This window comes from Dreissena polymorpha, chromosome 11 (assembly GCF_020536995.1).
Source record: "Dreissena polymorpha isolate Duluth1 chromosome 11, UMN_Dpol_1.0, whole genome shotgun sequence".
In the NCBI taxonomy this organism is placed as follows: Eukaryota; Metazoa; Mollusca; class Bivalvia; order Myida; family Dreissenidae; genus Dreissena; species Dreissena polymorpha.
Window position 1 is genome coordinate 37,798,154 of NC_068365.1, and position 19,769 is coordinate 37,817,922.

General features: G+C 33.5%; 1 protein-coding gene across 3 annotated transcripts in view; it reads right to left on the reverse strand.

Annotated features, from left to right (window-relative positions):
• Window positions 1-19,769, reverse strand: part of LOC127849585 (low-density lipoprotein receptor-related protein 6-like) — a 56,167-nt gene that overhangs the window by 6,938 nt on the left and 29,460 nt on the right. For 2 of the 3 annotated variants that reach the window (XM_052382307.1, XM_052382306.1), the window contains exons 7-18: window positions 18,618-18,728; window positions 18,339-18,492; window positions 13,431-13,559; window positions 10,931-11,039; window positions 8,704-8,845; window positions 8,097-8,216; window positions 6,703-6,939; window positions 3,288-3,471; window positions 2,947-3,110; window positions 2,265-2,412; window positions 911-1,017; window positions 484-618 (exon numbers count right to left, since the gene is read on the reverse strand). In XM_052382307.1, the coding sequence (XP_052238267.1) occupies window positions 484-618; window positions 911-1,017; window positions 2,265-2,412; window positions 2,947-3,110; window positions 3,288-3,471; window positions 6,703-6,939; window positions 8,097-8,216; window positions 8,704-8,845; window positions 10,931-11,039; window positions 13,431-13,559; window positions 18,339-18,492; window positions 18,618-18,728 (1,740 nt within the window). The remainder of the gene's footprint in view (window positions 1-483; window positions 619-910; window positions 1,018-2,264; window positions 2,413-2,946; window positions 3,111-3,287; window positions 3,472-6,702; window positions 6,940-8,096; window positions 8,217-8,703; window positions 8,846-10,930; window positions 11,040-13,430; window positions 13,560-18,338; window positions 18,493-18,617; window positions 18,729-19,769) is intronic. The other variant, XM_052382308.1, reaches the window with a different exon arrangement.

Here is a 19,769-nt window from a genome sequence, read left to right on the forward strand (position 1 = left end):
TTGTATTTTGCGGAAGATTCGTTAACCTTTATGTTTTTTTAATGAAGTGTTAAATAACTTTCACCTCATATCATCAGATTCCACAAAATCTGCATTAAATATATCAACGTTATTATACTATATCTACTACAGCATCAGAACTGTAACTTATTGAGCACAATGGAATAAAATCAAGGAATACTATTGTGCATTTTATTATAACAAGATGACTTAGGAACCAAGTTTTAATATGTCCCGATAATGAGAAACAATATTTGTGGTCAACACTAGGGAGACAGTTCGGAACATAGATGTGTGGGGCACTGTATGTCACATAATCTGATCAAATATATATATTACGTCTGGCTGTTCCTGTTGATGACGAGCTAGCATATTTTAAAGTGTATACTTCTTATTAGTTTATTCAAATTTATAAAGCGCGCTGTTATCCCGGCGATTTATTAGTGTTACTGATATTTTTATAGTATGACATAATCATATTACCAAGTTTACACGTCTTGTTGTCTGTCATCAATTGATCCCCATCCTGACACCCGCAGGTATAACCATTTGGTATTGGGTGACAGAATGTGCTGCATTCTCCCCGCCCATTGTTACTACTGCACTTGGTCGTCGGACCTGATATGCACATTGCGTACTCAATTAATATTATTAAAACATGATACCAGTCTTCAATCACATGTATACTGTTTGAGTCTTAAATTGAGTACAATAAAACATTAAAATATGTATATTATTGTATAGAATAATGAGTGTAATTAAATAACAGGCAAAACCCTGTAACCTTACATGGCCATGTTAATACTGACAATACTTGTATACAAATCAAAAAATCATAAGTTAATGTTTTGTTATAAAATACACGTCGGCCTTTTGACGATTTTTATAATGACTAAGCAAATTCACTTACCGTCATTTGAAATGATGTCTGCAAAAATACCAAATGAAATCCTATCTGGATTTGCAGCAATATGCGAAATCTCCAACTTGTTTTGTTTATGATGCTTTGTTAGATAGCTAAATAAACACACACTAATATTAAAATAATTAAATGAGGCAACAGCTGCAAACGCATGCTTCTTGCTTTTAAATGTATATAAATCGCTGTGAATGTGAACTTTACGGAATATGGAATTAAATTAGCAATATTTTCTTTTTATTGCAATAATGCTATAGTTGTATCTTATCATGGTTGCATAGAACTGCCATACTATACACGCATATGTTAGCGATTATATTAGCATTATCAACTTAAATATCATGCTAGTAATCTTGTTTCTTACTAATTTTCGCGAGTTCGTGTCCTTTGCATTGTTCAGTGCTTTACATAAATCTGCACTAAATGTACCACATAATTCAAATACTACAATCTTAAGTGGTTACAACGAAGTGTTATCGTTCGGGTTGTAAGATAATTATCGTATTATTAAATGCGTGACAAGTGTTTACGTATTATACTACACGTCCACATTTATTTTCGCATTATAATACAAAACAACCTGGTAGCACGAAAGCAATATCACGATCATTTTGTCTTAATCTTTGCGTACAAGTTACGTATTACGCAGGCATTCGCAAACGTCACAGTACTAAACAAAGAACTATCGTACTAGTGTGGCAACACGAATCGTATAGCGAATACAAAGTGTTTGCGAACCTGAAGTGGCAACAGGAACATAAACGTGTTCAGAATCGACTTGTCACTTAAATAAAATGATGATGTTCGTACAAATTGAGGAAATATCTAGTTTTATATCGTTATTATGATATGATAAAAGAAATCGTTTTTTAAATATATTATTAAAATGAATATTGCCTTGTCAAGTTTAAATTTGCTTTGGTTAGACCTGTTAAAAATTAAAATGGTAACAGGCATGCCAACGTTTCATTATGTATGTAAGCAGATGATGTTGATAATACAAATCACGTGTTTCTCCATTATTTGGAGACCTAGAAACAACACCATGTACTTTCGTCTCTGGGTTTTTTTTAGGCAATTTAGTTTAATAATACACTATCTAACATAACACGTTTCGCAAACTTGTACTTAATGTATCGGATAAATAACGCAAGAAATATGTAGTAACACTTTAGAGATTCGTTTGCAATTTCAAGAAGTATTAGACTTGAATGTTTCGCGAAGCTTCTGTTGCCACCCAGATGGTAATATGACACCATATCTTACCTCTAGCAGAAGATATTTGGTATAAACTAAGAGTTTGTGAACTTGTTTCATAAAATGGAACTTATACACAAATACATACAATTGATCCCGGTGTGAGTAATAGAGATATTCGCCAACGACTATCAGATCTTCTACCCAACCTCCAACTGTATAGAACCATACACACGTATTGGGCTCATATTCACACCGGTATATGCTTCCCGAGTAAAGTGCATATATTGTTTTGCCTGAAAAATAATAATTACCAATGTGATGTATATTTGTTTAAGTATATACTAAAAAAGTTAAAGAACTTTAAACAACTTTAGCAAGTCCATAGTGTTTTAGTTGTTTTCATTCATGACAATTCGTTCAACGAATACAAAATACAGTTTATTGTTTACTTACTGCATTCCTCTATTGGCCATTTCTTTACTTTACTTTTGTGTATTGTGTATATATAAATATATACAATACGCACACATATATATTCATTTCGATTGATTGGCTTAATAAAGGTATATATATATATATATATATATATGTGTGTGTGTATTGTATATATATATATATATATACATACAGACACACACACAAATATATATATATATATATATATACCTTTATTAAGACAATCAATCAAAATGAACAAAGAAGGAACATATATTGTGCTTGAAAATCTTCTTCAGAAACATGTGTACTTGAAAATGGTGTATTATTTAAATGTATAAGCTTTTCATGAATGGTTTGATTAATACAACTCAGACATGATTAACACTCACTCATTTTATCTATGGTTAGTCGATTCGAACAAGTCAGACACATGTTGTTTTCGTTTGCATTGTGGCTGACAAGGGTGATTTTAGTCGTTCCATCCATGTTCATTCGTTTGATAGAACGTGTCATAGAAACAATAGGGAGGCTGCTGTCAATCCAAAAAATCAACCTGAATAGTTTTAAAATCCATGGTTTGAATACGGTTAATATCGGGAACGTACGGTGTACCGCAATATCATCAAATTTAGACATAGACAAAGGTAGTATCCACCAACGCAGCTGTATATTGTAAGTGATACTATTGATCGCAACAAGCAAACCATACAGATTTATAAACAATACATACCCCGAAGCAGGATCTAAAGCAATTTCCCCAACGATATCCGTGCCAAGTTGTATCAATGTTCTATTGAGCCCATCTGGGGACATTACTCCAATACTTTGTTTCGCATTAACTTTGTAAGCATAGTAAATATTGCCCGTACTATAATCCATGTCAAATGTGTCTATAAATCGATCTGTATAGATACCTTAAACAATAAAACATATACATGTTGATTATATTTAATTGTAAAATAATAATAATATTGATCAAATCCGCAACCATTTAAATTAAAATGTCATATCTACTCAGAATTACATCTTCATTGGAAGCGTTTGCGGGGACTATTGATAGTAAACACTCAACTGTTGCTTATACAGACGTACTACAATGAATTATAAAAAGTGCATTTTGATAAAAAGGTTATCGTGCTTTGGCCAAATGAAACCCATGTAATTTTTCGGACGCGGTAAAGTGTTATTATCATGCTTAAACTGGTCATTGAGAAAAATTGGTTTCTTTATGTACACTTACAAATTCAAAGTGTGTTAATTTGTCGTTCGTTTTCTTTCCCCTTCTTTTAATAACGAAAATGATATTGTAGGTAAGTGGTTTCGTAAAGCGTCATACTACTGAGTAAAGGCCAAGGTCACAATAATACATGTTTTCCAATCGCTTTGATTAACTATAACGAAGTCCAGACGATAAGTCGCGAGAAAAGATATACATCTCACAAGGTAAAAGTCAGTATTTCAATTTCAATATCATTTTTATTAGGGTTTTTTTACTCAGGAATATCTTCAAGTGTAATATGTTCTTCCAATGATTATTTCGAGGCGCGATGTTTTACATGCACAGCAACTGCTTCTCGGCTAAACATGTTGCTGAAAAGTTCAACCATTCTTGAGTTTCATACACTCAATGATGTTCTTATAATGTCGCCTACTTGTGTGAATGATCGTCATTTCGGACGTATTTCGAGTTTCTTGCATACACAAACAAAAATTCGGTTTAACTTAACGTCATTTGAGATTTTTAAGCAAAAACCTCCATTAGTGATTATATTCTTAATTTTCCCAGATTCGAATACAGCACGCAGTTAAAGTGTTTAACGTTTTTTATCTATCCTAGCAAATCCGAATAACATAGTGTAGTGAATTAAACATCAAATGGCATTACAATACAAATAAGTGTAAACAAGACGTTGTGTTTCCTCCCGTCATTTCTGTAGTGTTCGAATACTATATGGGGAAATAAAATTGTAGATTGACAACCAGGCATGTAAGAGAATCCTTAATAGTTGGGTAAATTCTTCCTTTTACGTTAAGATTAGATAGAATATCCTTGAAATTTTTCGGAGGAAGAACAGAAAATCCAAATATTGTATTAAAGTACTTATACGTTTAAATAAGTTTTTTAGAACACAAACATATATACAAACTTTGAGCAAACACATGTGTATGATCTGTTAACGACACATATACCAAACAATTTTAATTGTATCGCACATATTTAAAAGTCAAGCTTAAACGCAAGCGCTCTCAAGTTTGCCACAAATAAATATGTAATAACAATGTTGAAGCTGAGATTCGAAGATGTAATTCAAACTTAAGAAAAATATATTTTTACTGATACAACTATTCTTAACTTTATACAAATATGGGCAAACCTTACAATTGATAATTCATGGGTCTGTTCAAATATTTTAATATTTTTCAATGTCCTATAATGTACGTGTTTCGAATACTAATCTATTTCGAAAAAGTAACAACAAGTAAAACAACGCCGAATAACAATGGTTTGCATCTGGTATATAGGTCGAGTTCAATTTTACATAACCGGAGGTATTGTCCTTAAAATACACATTTTATATATGTGTCGCCACGCTTAACGTTCCAAATATTGCTGCTGAACTGATTTAACATTTAAAAACACGTGCGCAACTTGATATTGTTATTAAATTTTCAACGACAGTACTTCCGACATAACCGAGGATAAGGTACTTCAACAAAATACATGTTTAAAATGTGTCGCGCATTATTAAAAAATGTAGTGTAATGAAGATAAAACTATAAACGTCATTTGAATCTGATTATTTTTTGTGAATCTTTATAAATCGGACATGCCCAAAGTCCGGTTAGCATAAAATACATGAATATCAAATTCAACACTGTGTGATATGATTATGTTCAGATGGCTTGAATTTTACATATTTAGACTTTTAAGACAAAAAGGGATGTTGGGGCATCCCAGTACTTCGGACATATGTCTAGTTGCTCTATTTGTTTTGTGTTAACACTTAGCACGAATATACAATATTGCATGCAAACATCCCGTTGCACTTCATGTGGATACCGAATACAATAATAGTGAAACCTAGTTGTATGCCTTCGAATGGCTTTTTCTTGAAATATACAATTACTAGGAATAAATTTCAATCAGTTATTGAACATATTGTTAATATTCAGATGCATTCTCTCACAATTTTGATTTGCTGTGCTGTGAGGTGGCTAACAAAACACACCAATGTTATCAGTCCAAAAGGCTGATACCATTTATATTAAATCTATGTTTTTCTCCATATCAATCATCAGATAGTTTGCTTTATTATGTTATAGTAATGTTCGTTTTATATTTAATCTTGTATAATTGAATTAAACAATTCATTAATACTTTCCAAAACCAAACGTGTCAGGTCATGTATGATTATATACATCTAACCATTGTTTGTGAACCTTGTCACACATAACTTAATATTAACCAGTAGGTATATTTGTTCCTAGATCTAAATCGTTGTTTGTATTATGTTATCACAACATGACCAGCGGTTTGAAGCCATCTGAAAACTATAATGTTTAGCAAAGCAAGATTCAGAGAAATCTACAACTACAAGCAATAACCAATCCACGAAGAAGGGGAAGAAGGACGAGCATCGATCCATGACTGCTTGTTGACGTTAAGCATGGTTTTCTTGTGGATTTTAAGTGGGTGCTGTTGATGTATTTTTTTAATGAAGAATGATGGGTTTCATTAACAGTGGAACAAATTTACACCAAGATACTCTAACAGACAAATCACCACAATTGCCAACTTCTTAAATGCAGTACACTATGTTTGTTGGGCTATATTTATCCAGCAGTCGGTTTCTGAATCTATTATTTAATGATTTTGGTTGTGGCAAATTGTCAAATATATTTGTTTTTTCTTTGAAATGGATGACAAACATTAATGGCACAAAAAAGTCCTGTCTAGTTTTGTTTAAATACAGATGACATAAGGAGAAGCGGTTTTAAGCGAGACTGTCGTTACTGGGAGGAGAATGACCAAGAACGCGCTTTATTAACAGGTCAGCTAAAAAATATATATATACTTTTACTTGCTCTACAAAATATATATATACTTTTACTTGCTATATACTAGAAAAGTTTGTTTCACTTACCAAACTGTCCTATTTTTGGTAGAGGAGATATTTGCTTGTACCAAAAACTTTCTCCATCTGTCCATATTATCCTTTTCTTGACTGCATCGTATACTACATGTTGTATGCTATCGACTATGTTTGTCGGGACCACGAAAGCGCTTGCATTTATATTGGCGAGACTTATTTGAAATATTTTGTTTTCCAGAGTATACCTATGTAATTCCAATACAACTATGAAGTTATCTAGTAGTGGTTCTGTAAAAAGTATATGAAGATCATTAACCAGACATATGTCAGTAACATTTTTTTTTAAATGCAATATCATAAGCATCAGTCAATTGCGTTGATAGATCTTTTTTGGTATTGATCTGGCTTTGTACATGATACAATGAATAGAAAATTGTTTAAAAACGATTTAAATATAGGAATATTAATTCAAATAGACAGGGCCTGTAATAATGAGAGACAATTCATGTGAGACTAGTGCACATTTTGAAGGAGCGAACCACATATGACTTATATAAAATATGGATTATATAACACCAAAATTATTTAACGACTATTAAGCCCCGTCAACCAGTGCTATAATCATATTGACTATTCGATGACTCTCTTCTCCCGCCCACCTCATTGAACTTTCGTTTCGTTAGAGTGTGGCGTTAATAAGATATTTAAACAAAATATATAGGTCGTTTACATTATTGTTGGTGTTCATGAACGAAGGATGGTTTTTCCTTATTCAATAACATCATTCATATATAACAGTTGTATTTAAAATGTAAATGGTATTTAAAAACAACAAAATATTTATCTGTTAACAGTCTATTACCACTAGTCGCCTTAAGCGATATTTATGTATGTAGGACCTGAAGATAATTTGCCGTTACCTTATGTTACACTTTTTTTAGAAATGAAAATACTATTAATATGTAAAAGTTTTCAAATTGTGACATGAGTTCTTATAAATGAATTGTACCAAACGATATTAAAATTAGGATTACTTTCTTTATTGTAAATTCTCTCAATGTTTATGCCGTATGACTATTTCGTTAAACGAATATGACGTCGACGATAAGGATTAAGCAGTAAAAAACCGACGTGTCATATCTATAGAAAATGCAACAATAACGCTTATGAAAGATTACAAGCACAGACAACAATGATTTATATAATGAAGTCATCATCGAAAGCTACTGAGAATGCATGTGTGTAATTTCTTTTAATTGAACAAGAAGATTTCATAAAAATTTACCATGTTTTCTTTCTTCTCCAATTTCACAGCAACATCAACACAAACACATGTAAATATGTATGTGTTCATATGGTGTTTTTTGCATGTTTAATGGTTTCCGTGGAAGAAAATGTACTATTGACAATACCAATTTGATCAAACACGTAAATTAAAATACAACCTGATGAACATGTTCGTCCATTTGCATCCATCGAAAAACCATAACCACATCTACAGACACGATTTCTTCCTATCGGAATACACATACCGTCACATTCACCGTTATTGACCTTACATGCATCTGTGAAAAAATACTGAAAATAAGTCCATCGTAAAAGTTTGATGTGATATAGCACATAATAAGCTATGACTGAATATCTTCAAACAAACTAAAGGTTAAGTCTAAATGAACACTTCATATTTTCTGTTTTTGTTGTCGCCGAATTACCTACGGTTATATATATGGAGGTTTGTTAAGATATGTTTAAGTTCTGTTTACATTTAAACCATCCATCAAGGTGTTTAGATAAGGACATCCGTCTTGTTCGAAGGTTTTGGCATTTGTAAGTCATGAACAAATAGTTTACGTTAGAGCCTATCGATGGTTTGGCCGATGTACATGTATCGCACTTATTCATTATAAATAACAATTTAAACATCGCGCGACATTGAATATTGAAAATGTGGCCGTGTCAGGCAAATAAATACTCAAAATAGCATAGTGGGGGCGTAAAGATTGACTTAATGATACAACTTCAACGTGTTTTTATATCTTAAATGTTTCTTACCAATCATACGAAGATGACCTCTGTTATCATAAATGGCTAAACTAGTGACTTCACCAATGTTCAAAAAAGTAGTATGGTAATTGAACACTTCAGATAACGTGAACCACGACAATGCAGATGAATAGGCAATAATGACATGATTCTACAAAACATAAATTAAACTATTGATCACACATAATGGAAACAATGGGATACATGTGACTGCTTAAATTATTTACAAGGACATGTTATTGTAATACCATTAGTTACTTACTATTTTAAAATTTGACGCTAGTTCAATCAATACGGGATATCACTACTGGATCTGCATTCATTGCAGCGTTATTTTTACACATAAAAATTTGTAATGAAACCTACACTAAATGCCACTTGTATTTAGATATTATTTGTCTTTTCATTTATTGTAACCCATGGTCGTCGTTCGTTAAAATGTTGCCCATTAACCATACAATACTCGTTATATATTTTGCAAGTTTAATCTAAATATTTTATTGTATATGGTGCACCGTTTTATATGTTGCTGCATGCAGCATTACTCTATGTGTGACTCGTGGCACTGGAGAAGTCGAAAGCAATTCCTATCCATATAATGACTATTAATGTTTATATAAAGTATATTGTCTTAAATGAATGTTGTTTTCGAGTTTTTTAACTTTTGTTGACGGATTGGGCAGAACGTTTTCAATCGTATCTTAGATACCATTCGAGTAAGCGTTTTTATCTATACGTATAAGTGACCTTTGAAAAATAAAACGTCATATATAGTCGTCATATCGTCAAGTTTAGCAAGTTTCTTCAATCATTTTGAAAACTCACTGAGGTGTCACATGATCCAGTTTTGCGTAGAAACTGACAGACTGACAGACGTACACAGGTTGTATTTAAGAAAATACCAACACCTTTTTTTGGTCGAACAAGGGCTACATTTCCTTGAGACTTAAGGCCAAATCAAAAATGGATAACCGTGTAGCGTTGCATCGATCATGAAACTGAGCCGTCCAGCAAGTTTGGTAAAAAAATGAATATGTACAGCATTTTTAGCATTCCCTTTGTTCATAGAAATACATTAAAAAATAACGCTATATTTTTTTTCATTTTATATCTTTTTATAACGGTTATTTCACCATTTAAAGAGGTTTATACCTAAAATACCATTTTAGGTATAAACCCCATGAGCATGTTTTTTTTTTGTTATATTTTTATTTTTTATTTGTATTTTGGAACAGATATTTAACACACTAGCTTTAACTCTTTAAGGACCTTTACGCTTCATAATCATCTTCTTTCGACCAAAATATCTTGGGTTGGAAAATTTTGAATCCAGTGGCACAATTTACAGAATTAACAGCAAAACTTTAACAAAAATGTGCCATATGCAAGGGAATATGAAAATATGCAAGAAACACTATGTTAAAACGCAAAACATGTGTCATATGGGTTTAAGTATGTGCTATGGAATGCTCTCAACAAAAAATTCAACATCATTTAATATTTAAAATCGCAATTTATGTATGGACACTTGCCATGCCTTTTCAATATGCACTTGTGCGTGTCGTAGGTTTAGCATTGTTGTGTACTTCACATTTACTTTTTATTTTAAAGTCGGAGACTACATGATGAGACATGGACATTTGGCAGCATACTCTTAGCTGGAGTGTAGCCGAGAAAAAAAGCGTATTACAGTGGCCTTTGAATCGTGTTGAGTTCTTCCTAAAATATCGCATGGTCTATCTTGCTTTTTATGTAAATCCATTTGGATTTGAATTATATTAAACGATAGGTAAGGTAATGTCTCTTTTGTATATTTAATTAGTTAATGAAATATTGTGTAATGCTGCGGCCATTAAAAACGCACGAGGCGCAAACTGCCTCGTTCCATTGTGTTACATTTATGACATAAAAAAGGTAATCTATAGCATTCTGCCGCATTTACAACTCCATCTTGATGAAACTTGGTGAAGATATTTGACTTGACAAGTCTAGGCAATGTTTGAATTATGTTCAAGTATGGTTAAAACTATTTCAACAGGTCAAATGTAATATTTTAACACGAGAAATGGTGTATTGGGCGTGCACAATAGCGTATATGCTTTATATTATATAAATAATAATTGTTCCTGATCTTTCCAACTGAACTATTGTGGCTATACCCGATCCATGCACGTGAACTATACATTACATGAAACACATTTGGAAGACTATTGGCTACTGTTTACATATGCGTTACCTCGTAAACACTGAATGGGGTGCAGTCACGTATCGGATTTATCACGATCGCCATGTTCTGCTTGTCGAAATCGATGGATGTCAAAGAATATTTCATAGCAAAATATATCCTAAAACATAAACAACATGATGATGGACATCAGATGAATCTCATTTCATATACATTTCATATTCTAATATAAATATTAAAAACAGTCATACTGACAATTATATTGAATTTTCATCGCCAAAATAATCCTAAAATGAAGAGCACGTATGCACGCAATCAAGCATGCATTCGGGCACACATCCACACGCACAAACGCACACACATCACAAACAATCACAAACACACACACAAACGCATACACACGCGCGCGCGCCCACGCAATCACACAAACACAAAATCCAGCCTTCCGTCTGTGAAGCTGGTCATGAGATCTGAAACAAACCACGATTTATACTAAAATAATATATATTATGCTATGTACTCAGCTCTTGAGTCACCTATGTATTTAAAGCGTACGATCTACATAACATTCGACACCAGCTAGCCTTAAGTGGAAAACAAACATCATTCTAATACAGACCTGTGTCCGTAGTTTTATCTGAGTTCAGGTATGAATTGACAATATATGACAAATATTACATTAACGCTAAAACCGATTGCTAAAGTATTAATACACAGAATCAAAACTCACACACGTGGACAACTCAATCATTATCTTGTTGATTGGACTGTGAGTGTTGTCTCGGATAATGTCTAGTGAAATAGCAAAATCAATTGAAATAAAAACGTCTTAGAGTTGTGTGCGTAATTTTTCAACCGCAATACGCAGTATCATTTCCACGCACTAAGATAAGAACCACACAGAAAAAGAGAATACAACTGATTGCAGACACATAATTCAGCTCTAAATTAAGCTTCTCATTTACAAATGGCCAACAAGACAGATAGTGTATTCCATGAGCTCAAGCTAACGGTAGAAAGCTTACATAAACTAGAATGCAGCAATGTTTCTGTATTCTGTTTTGAATTTGCATTGAAAGCCTTTAATCGCTTAACATAAGAGAAAGAATCAACATACACGCAAACGCATGCGGATCTATCTGTGCTTTAAGTTCTGAACTTAGATATGCATCTGGCAAACTATGTTTTACAAAATAATCCACGTCAACCGATCGCTATAACAACACCATTGTCCCTAAACGCCCAACTAAGTTTACCGCTTGTTTAAACATTGACCTGGTGAAATAGTTGTTCACCCCGATCGACCGAGCTTCAACCATGGCGATTATTTTGTGAAGATAAACATTATGGCCAAGTCCAATGAAGACTAAGTCATAGATGTGTAACACGTTTATTTTAAGATTTGATTAAGATTTGGTGACCCAGTTGATTAATTGACCCAATTTCAGTAAGCCTGCGTTTCACCTAATTGGTACGAATATTTGTTCACATTTGACCTGAAACATTGCCTAGAAATTGTAAAGGTAAACATTCTAACCAAGTTTCATCAAGATATAATAAAACATGTAACCACTAGAGTGGTGTTTTTTTAAGGTTTGACCTGGTGACCTATTAAGGACACACTTGACCCAGATTCAAACTCGTCCTTGATATGATAAAGACAACAAGTCTGACTACGCCTCATTTAGATTGAGTAATACATTTTAAAGCCCTAGTATAAAGAAGTATTTTCAATGATTTGACCTTGCTAGTTTCTTTTGTCAAGAATTCGTCTTTGTTGTATATAATTTTGACCATGAAACATCAATACTGACCCATATATGCAGCCTCTAGCGTCAACACTAGGTTTTTATAAGATTTGACCTGAATATCAATATTGAGTCATAAATGTGCCCTCTAGAGTTTAAGCAAGGTTTATCTATAGTTTGACCTTGTGACCTAGTTTTTAAAAGCAAGTTACCCACATTCGAACTTGGTCTAGATATTTTATACATACACTTATGACTATGTGTCATCACGATTGATCAGCAATATTACTTCTATAGTTATCAAGAGCAAAACATTGACGAGGCACAGAGCACATCGCACAACAGACGTCGACGGACGCCGAATAGAAGGCAATCACAATAGCTCACACTGAGCACTTCTTGATTAGGTGAAGTAACAAAAGATAATATAAAACTAAAATAGTATCGATTACTCACTCATTATTTAACTCTAAAAGGAGCTAAATGAAGGGAAATGCTACAAACTATATTTGCGCGAGTGTGGCTCGCAATGATAAGAACACAACTGTTTTCAATTCCAAATTTAACTGTGAAGAGCGATTTAAATTCAGACAACACAACTTGGATGTATACTATTCATTTATAGTCGATACTTAAGACATTATATTTGCTCCGAATCATGTTTGTCTCGACATGCTAGTATAAATGATGTATAAATTGCCTCGATCCCGATAGACATATCTATACTTTTATCAAGTAAGCTTTCATATTGCAACACAAGAAAACTTTTGGGCGGTGGTAAATACTAATATACAGGACATTACCTGCTTGTGAGTTCATCGACGGACAAGGCGTATGGTTTAAAAGGTACTAGCTCGCGTACATGGGAACCGGTTATGTGAGCCGTCATAATTGTGATGGTATCATTTTCTCCTTCAATCCATACCATTTCACTAAAATAAGAATACAAATGCATTGATGCAGTAAAAGAGAAAAGGAACAGTGTTTATATAACGCCTAATCAGTATACAGAAAAGGATAGATGCATTTCAGATTTTGAATTGATACATTGTTTACAGACAGCTTACACCCTTCTTCATATGACAATATGTTAAATATCAGAAGCAATATGCACATTATGTAAGTGCAATTGTTATATAAGACTGATAAACAAGTAATCTACGCTAGTGATCAAATTTCATAGAAGTATACATTCAAACTTGTTGGATATTCGCGACTTTGGGCAGATCTTTAAAAAAAATAGTTTTACATTTTTATAATTACCTTAGTTTACTAGAAACTTTAAGGCATAAGAAAATAATCCGGAAATGCCAGTTTAATTCATTAAATAATTTATTTAAACTATTAACAAGAATACAAGATGCCTTGTTCCAGAAAAAAAAACGTAATGCTTGTGTTTATGTTGGTTTGTATTGTGCTGTATTGTGCTGTTTTGTACCGTTTGGGCAATCGGTCACTTGCCTTTAATAAAGGACCAACTAATTGTTTTTAATGAAAATTCAATACTGCTTCAGCAGCTGGAGTTTCACTTCTTTATATTGTAACATACTTTTTATCTAACTTGAGTCTCCTAACACAATACAATATACTTAAATTGTAGGTTGTATTTATATGTAAATACAACTTTAAATACAGTATTCTAGTATGTTTAATTAATCTTTATAGTTGTGTTATAAAAATCAATTGTTGAATTGGTTTAATGTAAACGTTATTCCATTGCGCCTTAGACAATAATTATAAGGTGGCTCTGGTGCATATTAAACCATTTATTAAATACATTAAAATACGATCAAATTTAAATTATCTGTTATCGATTTTAAATTCCAATAACATATTTTAATTATGTTTGAGGAATGAGAATCGACGTATCATTCATTTATTTTGGCGACTCCAGATTGTGTGTGTGGAATTGTTTTAAGTTTTAAGGCGTGTTTTACGCATTGCCCAGTATTAATTATATAGGTAACTAATTAAAGACCAGCTGTTGTAAGTATGAATAATTAAAAACGATTGCAGTCCAATCGTCTTTGGATGTCGCAATGAAAGCGTTATGTATAATGTCAACATTTTGTATAAGCGATGCATAAAATCGCCATAGCAGTATGAACTGGTAATCGGCATCAATAAATTGCATTTAGTCTGTTCAGCTAAATTGTATCGCTCACATGGTTGAACTAAAATATCTAAACGTACCATACACTAGGGTTGGTGAACTTATCTACAGGTCCATTGGGGTCCAATACACTATCAATTGATTAACCTTGTTCTCAACAGGTAGCGGCGATTTGTTGTGTACTATTGCATAGGAGGTGCTTGTATTATGTAAGATTCATCGTAGTGTTGATAGCATTTTCTGGTTTCACTTTTGCTTTCGATGTTTAAATAGTCAACCTAATACAGTTTTGATTTGCATTGTCTCAATATTTTAGGGTTATGGATATTGACAAAGCGTGTAATTTAGTGGTTTTTGTTTAACGCGAGAACTGCTACGTAAGAAAAAATCAGATTACAATAATCATTCATATTTAATCGGTTTGTATCATCTTTCTTTATTGTGTTATCTAATTTATGTTATGAACGTCTTACTTGGAAAAATGGCGGTAAATAATAATCTTTTTTAAACTATTAAAATAAAATAATATTCGATTATAATAACCTAAAGTGTATAATGGATCGTCAATTGGTTTTTGATGTCCGAACCGTTTGAGTTCGACAAGTCATCGTAGAATAAAACGAACATTATTGAATCGTCCCGTTTTATGAAGCGTACAAATGACACCATTTTCCCCAAAATTCAAAAGTCTAGTTCTGTTCTCTAAAACAATCCGCATGCATAATACATTGTTCTACGAACATGCGTACACAGTTTGAGAGGAACTGAATTGCAAGTTAAGAATTTAATCCAAATGGGGTAAATAGTTTCTTGTTGATAACTTTGTTTCAATATTGTAGCAGAACACAAAGAAAAGTACCTTGTATGCGCTTTTTCAAAATCATATTACATGTATTAAAGCCTTTTTGAAACTCAAATATGTATCTGCAATAAAACAGAATTTCGTCTTCTTTATCGGACGGAGATAAAAATTTTAATGCGATTTGTTAAAGTGTATCTGATGTAATGAATTGCTTTAGTAATGTACACTATGACACTGGGAAGATGAATTATAGTCATAGCATAGATTGTTGAAGCCCTGCTCCTAACAAAACTTGTCACCTTCTACCAGTCTAAACCCCGACACATTGTATCCTGGAGGCTCCCCATGTCCCAAAGGTGGCACCTCACTTGACCTTGCCATCACCAAACTCTCTCTGATGCGCAGCTAACTAGAAACAACAGTGCAGACTGCGACCCATATCACGCCCTTGTATACAGCAGGATGATATTCCTCCCCTGCAACATGCATCGCTCCAAATGTCCAGGTCGGGCTCGTTCTAACGCATCCAGAATTGGCGATTGTCGGCGCAAGGATTAATGTGTTACCAGCATTGAGGAAGCCCTCAAAAACCTTCCGGAGCGGGCTTTAATGGGACGATGGAAGTCCATCAGGGACGATGGAAGTCCATCAGGGACGAAAGAAGGAGGCATAATCCTGACTGGGTAAACTACAAATCTCCTACATCTTTAACCAGTCTTTGCAAACTAGCGCTCAGCTCCTCTCGCCAACAAAACGTTTCATGCGAGACGATGTTGTCAGCTTTGAGGACGGCACGGTGTAAAAGTCAACGTATCGCGCGACATCTGTGCGAGAGTATCCAGCGTTCAGTCGAATGTTCGGATGTGCATTGCATGAACGACGGCAACAGGAAGTACGTAAGCTTGGCGGTCTAGAAGACCGTCTCACTCAAGTCCTTCATTGGGGAGGCGATCACTGACCGCGAACAACAGATGAGGATTGGTCGGATCAGTACATGTATTCAAAGCTATATTCTAGGGTAACTTTAATCACAGAGCCCGCCATCAACGCAATCAGTGATATTCATGTGATGAAAGAGCTTGACGCCATGCCCACTGTTGAAGAACTTGCTAAAGCCATCGACTCACTGTAATACCACCCTACTTCAGCCACTTCATTATCGTTTTTCATCATCTACGTCATGTACGGTCAGCTTGCCACTTGCACAAGACACGTAGGTCGCCCAGCCCTAATGCCTTCAAGATATACTTTTCAAAGCCTGCGGCATCGCTGCAGACGCATTGGCGATTCTGGCCGAAATTCGCATGGCCTGGCGACAGTCAATTCATAGAGTCATCGAGATAGCCGAGGAAAGCAGATCCGAGCATGCAACTCGACAGCGCGTTCCGCTCTCCCCCGACTGCAAGCCCATTTGTGTGTGTAATGTGCAACACAGACTGCCACTCTCGCATCTGACTGCTTAGTCACAACAGTTCCAGAAGTGACAAACTCAAGAGCGCATCAGCATAGTCTCCCGAGACTCAGCTTTGCCAAAAATGATATACCTGTTCTTCATCTTGTTTCTATGGTTACTTGGGAATAGTGTTGTTTAGGAGCCTGTCGCAGTCAACATCTAATAACAACTTTAAGAACTACTTTTTATAAGCACCAAGTTTTTTTTATAATGAAATGTCAGGAATTCTAGACATGTCCAATTATTTAACACATACATGTTATTTCCGAACAATGAAAAATATAATTAAATTCAGTAACATATTTAGATAGTCATTAGATTTTTTATAAGACAGCATATTTTTATAATAAAAAGAACAATCTTTTGAAATTGTTTAGACAACAATTAACATATGAGAAAAACAAATATCTTTTAGCACCAATCGCAACAATTTTAATAGTAAAATTCATGTTCATACAGACGTTTATGTCCTTCATTATATTGAAATATATTTATCATAACTTTAACTTTCCTTTGTTATTAACTTATGTCAGCTTGGGTATATTAGCCAACACTAGCATCATTATTTCAGTAAATTACTTGGTCTTGCGACTATCACGGGGCATCAGCTACGTGTAGTCAAGCGAATTATCAGACTCGTTGTTGACATCATTATTTTAATCAATAGGTTGGCATTGAGCTTATCCTGGGCTTTGCGAAATACAAGACACCTTCACCATCAGCATAATGATTTCAGTCAGTGAATCGTCCATGCTCTTCCCAATGATAATTATTTTTAGGAAAACCTGATACACCGCCGCCACCAACATCATTATTTTAGTTTATATGGTGGTCAAATACTCGCGAACACTTTATATCATCTACTATGCCAATATATAAGAGTATAAGAGACAGTGACAACAACCACCACCGTCATTATTTGGTTGGTGGTGCCCAATAGATTTCTAATTAGTTTATGTGAAACATAGTTTAATTATACAATTTGCAATCAAAAATTCGAACCAAGATAAAGCCCGACAGACCTTAACAGCACCTTAACAGCACCTTTTTATCTTAAAAACGTGGCTAAGAGGATCATTATTTCATGCCTTTAAAACTAGGTGTAAATGTTCAATACTTATCCTCATATATGGTATAATAATATCGGATTTTATCATTCGTTCACTGAACCACTCTGAAATACAGGTGTTTTTAACGATTTTGCGATTATGTATTATCACATTACGCTACCAGATAAAATATTCACTAATTTTTTTTTCGTCTCGAATAGCACGCATAAAAAAATAAGGCAACCACTTTACAGGGAAATGTCGTTATCCTTAAAAAATAGTGTCAAAACTTACCTTCTAGACATAACAAGAGCGAGGGACCTCGGACGTACCAGACCGGTTATAACAGTGTAGCGGCTCAATGTTGACTGGGAAACAAAGCTTATCTTCCCATTATGTTTACCCTGGCACCAATACACATTTTTGTCTATCCAATCATGAGCAATACCTGGTACATATTGAAGTATATACAAGGGTGTTTTAACTAAACAATTCACCTAATTGAACATTTCAATGTTTTGCTATGTAATGTGAAGCTATATATATGAATAAATAAATATATGTATATAGTACCGTTTATTTCCTCTGATTCTTCGACTAAACTGCGTCGAGTACTTTGCCCATCCATCGTCAATGTATTTATTTTAGTTCCATCAGTATATACAAGCTTCATGTCGCTCGAGTCTGAATTTAAAGTTAGTAAGAATAGAAAATAAGCGAAATGCATGAGTCAGCACTCTAGGAATGTGCATATTTAAGTACCACGAACATTGACATTGTCATCATAATAGGTACATACACACATGCTTATTATCAAAATAACGTACCTATGTGTTGAGTTTCATTACAATATCAAACTTTTGTTTCAAGATAATGATTTAAAAGAATACATATATGTTTCTTTAAACATTGATTTTAACTCCAAATAAAAAAAAGTTAACTGAAAAATTACTTTAGTCCATGCAAATACTGAAAATTAAAAAAGTACCATAAATGCTTACAAAAAGAAGAGACTCCATTAGACTGAGCACTGCACAACTTATCATGTTTGAATGTTTAAAATGCAGTTTGTGTCAGTCAGCATAAACTAAGAAATTTTTTCAGGGAAATTTAGTGGGCGAATGGCGTTCTTCAACGGAATATTACAAAAGGTTTACATTTTATAAATCTAAATTAGGCATTATTTGTTGTACCTTATTTCAAAACAACATACCAGCAATTTTGGACATCGGCGGAAACAACGTATGTTCAAATATACTATGCTTTGGTAGATTTTTGGGAATGTGAATAGCAATACATTGTTTTCCTTGATTATTTATTAAACAATTAAAGGGTTCTTAATGTCTTTTTAAACTTCCGAGTTATACATTTGGTAAGTTGACTGACACAATGATTTATAAGAAATTTGTGAATTTTTAGTTAAATACATGAAGTAGTTACAGAGACATGGCATTGTTACATGGACAAAATTATATTCAACATAAATACCGTTTCTATATGTACATAATCAAATTTAAAAAAAACAGAGGTGTTACATAGTTGTGTTTTTATATTCAATTATTCTCTTTTATATCGCATCAATGTATACACGCAGTAAATTAATTGCATATTTATATATAATTGCAATTTATTCTAATTGTTTATAAATCAATATAAAGTGCATATCACGTGTAAACTATACTTTCAAATGCGCATGTATGTAGACCATATTGTTCTCACACAAAC